Source organism: Episyrphus balteatus, chromosome 1 (assembly GCF_945859705.1).
Source record: "Episyrphus balteatus chromosome 1, idEpiBalt1.1, whole genome shotgun sequence".
Taxonomy (NCBI): domain Eukaryota; kingdom Metazoa; phylum Arthropoda; class Insecta; order Diptera; family Syrphidae; genus Episyrphus; species Episyrphus balteatus.
This window is the reverse complement of record NC_079134.1, coordinates 73,754,109-73,763,489: the sequence shown is the minus strand read 5'-3', so window position 1 is coordinate 73,763,489 and position 9,381 is coordinate 73,754,109. Positions and strand designations below refer to the sequence as shown.

Here is a 9,381-nt window from a genome sequence, read left to right as displayed (position 1 = left end):
TTCTTATTCCTCTTTCTGGTAGGTTTTCGCTGCTCCGGCTCAGGTCCGCCTTCGGCTCCGTTTTCTCGGAATGGAGATTTTCACCACACCAATACATATGCAATCGACTTCGCGGTGATTATAATTTCCATACTAATTTGAGCCGCCTTCGGACCAGTTTCTGATCCGAAGTCGGACTCAGCTCCGCCTCAGGCGGAGCGGATTCGGACCGAGGTCGAACCTGTTTGCTTGAAGGGTATTAAACATCTCTGCATTGTTGTGATTCTTGGTTAGCCATGTCTCGGTAAAAGCAAAGAAATCAAATTGCTCAGATGATGACGATAGCAGCAATTGTTGCATTTTTGTGCGCATTCCACCAATGTTTTGATAATAACCAAGGAAATTATATGAATCAGAATGAGAAGGCAAATGAGAAGCCAGAAGCATTAGTTAAGAGTAATGCATTGTTGCATTGGGAAGTTTCTGTTGATGACGATGACGATGGTGACGGTGGTGGCGATGGCGGTGGTGATGGCTGAGACGGTGGCGATGGCGGTGGCGGCGGCGACGATAATAGCGGTGGTGTTGAAGGTGTGTATGAAGTAGCAGAAAGAGTCGATCTTAAGAATGGTGTGATGGGAGATAGCGATGATGACGAAGATAATGAAGGTGATAATGAAGGTGATAATGATGCCGACGATGGTGAAGTTGGTGTTTGGCAAATTATGGCTGATGTAAGAGACTCGGAGGCTCGGGTTGTATGGTTTGCGTTTTCTCTTTCCTGTCCAGAGTTAAAAAATATTTAACTTGAACATGATAGCCAGAGCGAAGAGTCCATGACTGTTGATAAATGTTCATGTGACACACTCAATTTAAATGTAACGAAATTAAGTTCAGAAACATTTGCATCCTTTTTTACTAACATAAAACATTTAAATGAATCTGTAGGAATGTTTGTTTTTGAAGATATGAATTTAACAATGTCATCGGGAGTAGTTGTGTTAGCAAAACGAGATAGATGAAGCCATTTTATTTTTGGTATAGCACTTAAATCTGTTGACGCATCGGTGCCAATAATTTTCATTTCTCTTTTCTTTTTTGGGGGGTTTTTTTTTTACTCACAACAACAAACTCGGCGGTTTTAGAATCATTTTTATTTGAAGGTCCGGGATTATTATTATTTAATGAAGGGTCATTGATTGAGATAAATTCCATTTCTGAATTTTCAGTTAAATTGTTATTGACACCAGGCATATCACTATTTTCGCGATTTAAATCATTGCTATTGTCGATTTGACTTGGTGAAGAGTCAGACATGATTTTATTCGCTAATTTGCGAGGTGGGGAATTCAACTGAGACACTTTGAAGGGGGCATGTGCCCCCCCCCCCCCCCAGAACTGGTTAATACTTAAAGCAAATCAAATTATAAGAGTTGTTAAAATATATGAATAATAGCAGAAAGAACTTGAGTCAAACTTTTGTCTATTTCTGGCTGGAAATGCGAATTTTATTGTTTGTTGCATCCCTTTCTCATGAAAACCTCCACCTCACAAATAAATAAACGACTATTTTTTGGGTAAACACGAATTTTTTTCGATATAAAAAAAGTTAACTTTTCTTAGTGTTACTTCAAATTGATTTTGGTGAAAAATTTTGATATGGACATCGACAATGAAGGAATCAATGGTATTCTAAAAAAAATTTTTATTGTAAATACATATATACAACTCTATTTTTCATACGGAGGGGTTTAAGTACTTAAAAAATTTTCACTGTTTTCTTTATTTTTTTTTAACATAAGTGTTTATAAAATAGCGCAACACGCCACAACATTACATAAACCTATATATTATTGATATATGTGCCCTTAATTATGAAAGTGGCTAAGTCACTCTCAAAAATGGCCTCAAATCTAGCCTTAAAATAATTATTATTTAAGGGGTAAAGTTTATTTGAAAGCAAAATTGCAGTAAATAAACTTCTTTATTGCTCCTCTAGTGATTTTATAAAAGAAACATAATTAAATCGTTATAAGAAAATTATTATGAAAGTTATGCAAAATGTGACTTAGTCCACTTTCATAATCATGGGCACATAATATTATTGAACTGCCGGATATGTAGAACAATCTTGCATTTCAATAGTTCGCCCAAGATAGCACCTCCGAAAATAAAGTAAAAAAAAGCTCCTCAAACACGACCCTTACTTATAGATTTTTATAAATATTATGTTATTGAGAAAATTTCTTCAGGAAAAAAAATATGTACCGAAATAGGGTTCCGAATTTCAAAAGAATCGGTGCAGTAGTTTTGAAGCTATGAGTGGCACCGGCCTTGAAAACATTAGTTGTGGGGAGAACGATTTAAAGTTTTGAACTCTGGACTAAAACGTTCGTAAGCGAAGTATTAAAATCCTCATAACTTGGTCAATTTGGCTCCAATAAACCTACAATTTGAAAACAATATTCTTGAGATATGAAGAAAATTTTAATTCAAATAAAAAAAAAAACAAAACTGGGTTTTCCGGGAAAAAGCATGTTTCAGTTTTTTTTTTATTCTTAGGAACTTTAATATTTATTAGAATGAAGTCTTTAGTGTTTGACTAAAAACTACAGGTTATTAAATAATGATATAAATATGTCTATAATATTGCAAAATTTTATACAAAATCAATTAAAAACCGAAAACATTTTTTTTTTCTAAATTTCATCTTTAAAACTTAATTTTTCAAAAACTATTTAGGGCCAATTTTTCAATAGTCCGATAAACCTCAGTTAGAGCTTATTCCTAGGAATAAAATTTTTTTTTATGATGACATTTTATTCTTCTTATAATCTAACTGACGATTGAAAAATCAGGGCTAAATGAAACAATTTTAGCCAAAAAATAAAATAAAGAATAAATTACTAACTTTAAGAAAAGTTATAGCACAGGATTGCACATACATTTTTTGATTTTTAATATTTTTTTTCTCCCGGCTAATCGGGAGGTAAGTGTGTAAGCACTTAAGTGGCTTTAACTGTACCAAGAAAATGAAAATTTTTAATATAATTTGTTAAATTTGACCAATTTTTTAGAGTAAATATTCCACTGTAGTTAGGCTGTTTTGGTCTACATAAAGCAAATGCGAATAAAAACAAGTTCTATCCCATTATTTTCCCAACGTTTCGTAAGTATTTCTTACTTCATCAGGGGTAATTTATTCAATTTAATAATTCAAAACATAATACATAATTTGCTTCCCTTCCGCTCCTATTGCAGGTAGCAATCTAATTAAAGTACCTGATACCCAGCTGTGATATAAGTGTTAATTGTCATATTTGAGTTTTGCCGTCTCCGGGACATATGCAATAGGAGCGGAAGGGAAGCAATGTTGAAAAAAGAAAGAGTGGAAAAAGAAACGTCAAAAAAGAGTCTCAGAATTTTGGCCCACGACTCTCCGGTCGGATAATTTTTTGTTTTATCTTCTTTCTCTTTTGCACTCATTAGTTTTGAAAAGAGGCGTGCCTCTTGAGGCTTCATGTAATAGCTGACCTACTAACTTAACTTGATCAAAATTAAAAACAAAGTGTAGCAGATATGTTACTATATGTAGGTACCTACAACCTACTTGTTTCACCTACCTACTTAGATACTCATGATTTGATACCCCAGTTCAACAAGACAAAAAAAAATAAACACAAAACAAATCAATGCGCAAATAAATAAAACTGTACATGCATTCTTTTTTCCTTGATTTACAAAAAATATCCCAAAACCAGATCTCATTTGTTTATTTCTAACCATAACCTATCCTATGAAAAAATAATATTAAAGAACAAAATTTCTACTCAATCCCGCCATCCAAGGAAACAAAAACAAAACTAAATTGCAAAAAAAACCAACAAAAACAAAAAACCAACCCAAATATGTACAAGTAGGTACATATTCAGAGATACCCAAAAGAGATGAGAAACTTCTGACGTCATACGGGTTTGCCTACAAGCTGCGATAGACATTTTTGGATAAGTATGCGTGAAAAAATATACATTTTTGGCTAAGTATGCGTGAAAAATCGTACATTTTTGCTAAGATGTGCGTAAAAACACCGTGGCTACACTGTGTGTGTTTTTCACAGTTATTCACGAATACAAAAGAGATTACAACAACACGAAATAAACAAATGGGTTTTGGGGGGTAAAACGTACGAAAGTTTCCCATCTCCTTTGGGTATCTCTGTACATATTCCTTATTCTTTCTTTCTATTCTAATAGATCTTTTATCATTTGTGAGTAGGTTAGGTACTGAACTACTGAGTAAGTTTTTTTTGTTGTTTTTTTTTTCATGAACCGTTCTCGTTGAGCCAGACTGACCAGCGTCAACCGTATTTTCTTTTGATAGAAAGAAACAAAAAACGTGCGCCAGGATGACTCGATACTCGAGCCACAAGGTCTATTTCTATGGGCAGAAAGAAAAAAAATATGTGCACAACGGTCTTGAGTGGTAATCGTATCTGAGTTCTATTTTCTTTGGTGCTCTTTTACTTCAAAACGACGATTTTCTGTTAGCCTTTCCATTTTTTTAATTGGCAAACAATATTGTGCAACACCACAGATCACCTCATGCTTATATTTTTATTCCTCATCCCAACCTACCTTATGAAAAAAATATTAGAGAAAAAAATGCATTTATTGTTCAGGTTGTTTTTTTAAAAACGTCCAGCTCTATTTTTCTTCCAAAAATCCCGCCTTAAAAAAGAAACAGTTTAAACGGGATTTTGCAATGCAAAAACACAACATGAATACAAGAAAAAAATCGAAGATACAGAAAAATAACGATTCCAACTCAAGAGTCAAGACCGTTATGCCCATGATTTTTTTTCTTTTCTATCCATACAAAAAGATCTTCTCGCTCTGTCTGAGCGAGAGCCGTGAAAACACATGATGACATGATACTTAATCTCAAAGACCACGTAAAAGAGAATCAGAGAATAAAGAATCAAAATTCCAAAGAGAAAAAAAGCATTTAAAATTTTCTCAAATTTTTCATTGAAAAGAGCTTTTATAAAAGCTCTTCAAAGTGGTGATTTTCAGTTTCATATGTCACTTTTTTCTATGAAGATGAGACATCTGTATATAATTATTTGTGATTATACTTTTTCACCAAGATTCTCTTGCTAGAAGGAATAGGCCTGTCAAAATAAAAATACCAAGTGAGAAAATGTTAAGCCGTGTGTGAATTGGGTTAAATATTTAACATCTGTTAGATTTTTGACACAATTGAGGTGAATAAAAAAATTTTCAGCTATATGGCTTATTTTTTAAGCCTAGTATACAGTTCTTTTGGATAAAAAAAAATGAGTGGTGAAGAAAAAAATTTTTGTCTTGAAAAAAAAAATATCCTTGGTGAACAGATGACAGTTGTAAGTTTTTTCCCTTCAAGCAAGAAAACGGAACTCAGCAAAGACCGACCTCAGAACGCGAAAAACGGGGTTGCACTCACACACTTGCAACTTTTTGTGTATGAACACAAAGTCGAAGGAGAAATCGTAATAAAAAAACAATACATATAAAATCGGCTTCGCGGTGATTATAATTTCCATACTAATTTGAGCCGCCGTTCGATCCGTTTCGTATTCGAAGTCGTACTCAGCTCCGCCTGAGGCGGAGCGGAGTCGGACCAAGGTCGGACTCGTTTGCTTGAAGGGTTCCGCAAAAACAATGAGCTGCACATTGTTTTGCGAGAAAAAAATCGTGGTGAGTATATTTTTTTTTAATTTAGGACAAAATCTAAAAAAATTTCTCCCATAAAAAACGCATTGGTTTTTTTTGCTGGAAGAACTGTATACTTAGCTTTATGTAATATTTTTCCCTGCCTCTCTTCTGCCATGATACTCTTTTTTAATAAAAAAAAAATAAACAGAATAATACCATCTGCCAAAAAAATTTAACCTAAATTTAACCGGGTCCCAGAGCCCATTAAATTTTTAACATCTGAAAATTTTGTATTCTCCTCAATAGTGTCAAAATTTTAACAGATGTTAAATATTAAACCCAATTCACACACGGCCTTAGAAATTCCGTATAGTTATGGGTCTGATTTTATTTGTCTGTGGACTTGAAATCATGGTGTTTATTTGTCTATGACTCTGACTTAATTATATTTTTCAAATGTTATTGATGAATATCGAAAGTATTATTGTTATAAATGTGCATAGTCATAGAGTTAAGTTTTAGTTTTATCTTACATTTTTATTACTATATTCTCCGTTAATTTTTTTATCTCATTTTAAACAAAAATTATATGGTTGTTAATTGATACTTTGTGCTCGAATACCGATGGTAAGTTTGTTTTGTTGATAATTCTCCGGCGTTCTACCTGTTGATTATTTACGTTGAATCATGGGCGTTGTCACATTAAAACAAGTCATTTCAAAAGCTGAATTATACTCCAGTCAAAGCGTCATTTGACCTTGCGCTGAGAGGCACTGTCAGTTTTTATTTCATGGATCGATAGGGCTATATTTAAAAGGCTTAAACCCAATTTCTCACCACCTGATCATTCTTTTTAGCGGAGTTATTCACAAAAATGCATTTTTTGGGATATTTTACTTCTAAGCTAATATCTTTGCTCCAGATTGTCGTAGACCAAAAAATAAACATACATTCTCTTCCTTATAATATTTTCTATCGTTGTATATAATTTCATTGTATTTGAGTGAGTAAATATAAAATGGCAGCCATTTAAAGTCAAATTCTTGTTGTTAAAAAACACATTTTTGTCATTATTTCGAAAAAAGCTTATATCATGATTGACATTTTTCTAACCTATTTTGTAGCCCTGTTTATGTTCTGCATTTTAAAGAAAAAATGAGCTCTTTATCACCAAAGATGGCCGAGCTATTGATAAATGAACGCACGCACGGGAGCCGAGTTATTATAATTTTAAGAAAGCATTAATCCGTAAGAAAATTCAAAAAAATTTCCCTTGTTTATGATTCGAATACTAGTCCTCAGTGAGAGGGATTGTTTTCATTGTTTCTTGTTATAAGAGAATTTGTCTTATGTTTTTTCGTTGGTCATTTGGACCTTTTTTAAAAAATTAATTTCTCGGCTCGTGTGGGTCGTAGAAAGCTAAATTTTTTTTTTTGAATTGTAGATAATTTAAAGGACTACAATAATATTTTATTTTTTTAGCCAATACTTGCACCGTTTGCAAAATAATAAGGCAAGAGTTTGCTAAACAAAAAAACGACTTTGACTTAATATTACTTATTTTTTATTTGTTTCAACAAAAAGATTGTGCTTTAAATTGATAGAAAATGTTGTAACGAACAATTAATTGCTTTATTTTTTGCAGTAGGACATTCTGAAGTCGAGTTATTCCCAAAAAACGATATTTTTGGGTGTTTTCGCACTGGTTTTGCGTGCGTTCATCTTTGGTGATAAAGAGCTCATTTTTTCTTTAAAATGCAGAACATAAACAGGGCTACAAAATAGGTTAGAAAAATGTCAATCATGATATAAGCTTTTTTCGAAATAATGACAAAAATGTGTTTTTTAACAACAAGAATTTGACTGTAAATGGCTGCCATTTTATATTTACTCACTCAAATACAATAAAATTATATACAACGATAGAGAATGTATGTTTATTTTTTGGTCTACGACAATCTGGAGCAAAGATATTAGCTTAGAAGTAAAATATCCCAAAAAATGCATTTTTGTGAATAACTCCGCTAAAAAGAATGATCAGGTGGTGAGAAATTGGGTTTAAGCCTTTTAAATATACCCCTATCGATCCATGAAATAAAAACTGACAGTGCCTCTCTGCGCAAGGTGAGGCCCTTTTTTCCGACGCTTTGACTGGAGTGTTATGATTAATTTTCAATATACATTTTACTATACAGTAGGTAGTAATTTCGAATAACGAGGCCAATTTGGGTTATCTATCGTTGAAGTTATTGTTTTTAAATGTTTTATTGGAGTAAACTTCAATTTCAACCTATGTCTGAATTCATAAATGCATTAATACCAATGAGAAACAATTAAGGTGATTCACCACACCTCGTAGGTTGTCGACAAAAGTGATTTGATTCTGTTTATATTGGAGTAAACCTCAATCTCAATTCATTCACAAGTTCATCACTGCTTTTTTATCAAAGCACTTTTTTGATAAAATATCTTACCTGTAAATAGTAGAGTAACTAAAGCAAATTACTAGGGAACCCGGCCGAACAGCTCTGATTTTGACGATTTTTTTTTCAAACGTAGGTAATTAAAAATACTTTAAAGTCTATAGATTAAAAATTGCCGGTGTTGCCGTATTGTTTTTTTTAAATTAAAATTAAATTTTTTTTTAACAAAACCATTTTTTTTGCTTAAATTTCATAAAACAAATAGTAGCAAAAGATTCTCTAGGTAATTTAAGGAAAATATTGAAAAGGCAGTAAGGGACAATCTTCCATCGTTTAAGCGATAAATGCAATTTTCTAACATTCTGACCTCAAACGCAAAAAAAATATTTTTGAAAACAACGGCAACACCTACAATATTTTAAAATACATTTTTAAAAAGCTAAAAGCTCATTCTTATCTCTTAAATTTAAATCCACTAAATTTAATCAAGACTTTTTGAAAAAATGGTCCTCAAACTCAGAATTAAAAAAAAAATGTTATTAGAAAAATATAAAATGACTTTTTTCTAAACTTTTTCTAATAAAGTATGTATTTATTTAACAAAAATTTTTTGCCATAAATATTATCAGTTGAATTTCGAAGCAAAAAAGATAAAATTTATCACACTTTTGAAAAAAAAAAAAAAATGAAAAATTACTTCAATTTCAATGGTTTTTTTTTTATTAAAACTGAATTTTTGCATTGAAATAATTTATTTTCTCAAAGACTGTGGTAAATAGGAACTTTAAATTTTTGCTATTTAACTTTCAACATTAAGGGTTATTAAATGAATAAAAAATAATTTTATGTTTAGATGTTGAACTTTAAAAAAAAATAGGTTACATTTTTTTTCAAAAACTTTTATTAAAAAAAGTTCTTCGAAAATGAAATATGTACTTTTTTTTTCATAAACCGTAATACATATTGACATTTCCTTTTATAATTTGAAATCATAATAAATACGGCCAAAAAAATTTGAAAATAAATGCATTTTATATTACGACCAAGTTTACCAAGTTTAAAAAACTAGTACATGTTAAAATTTTTTCAATAACTTTTTTTCCAAAAATCTGAGTTCAATTACCATTCTTTCAAAAGCCGTTCATTCAATTAACTTAATTTTAATTTTACATATATACTAAGCTTCTAGCTTTTAAAAAATGTATGGGTGCTTTCATAATTGCATGGTTGCTTTGTTTACATGCGGTCATTTGCGATCAGACTAATGTCAGAAAAACTATTTGCGC

The 9,381-nt window shown here is 31.6% G+C and overlaps 1 protein-coding gene across 2 annotated transcripts in view; it reads left to right on the top strand.

The window, feature by feature from the left end:
• The first annotated feature begins 6,124 nt into the window (after nt 1–6,124).
• The window catches only part of LOC129907791 (CD109 antigen), a 203,223-nt gene continuing 199,966 nt past the window's right edge, over nt 6,125–9,381 (top strand). Inside the window, exon 1 of one of the 2 annotated variants that reach the window (XM_055984168.1) lies at nt 6,125–6,299. In XM_055984168.1, coding sequence (XP_055840143.1) covers nt 6,297–6,299 — 3 coding nt within the window. In that variant the 5' untranslated portion in view covers nt 6,125–6,296. The remainder of the gene's footprint in view (nt 6,300–9,381) is intronic. The other variant, XM_055984167.1, reaches the window with a different exon arrangement.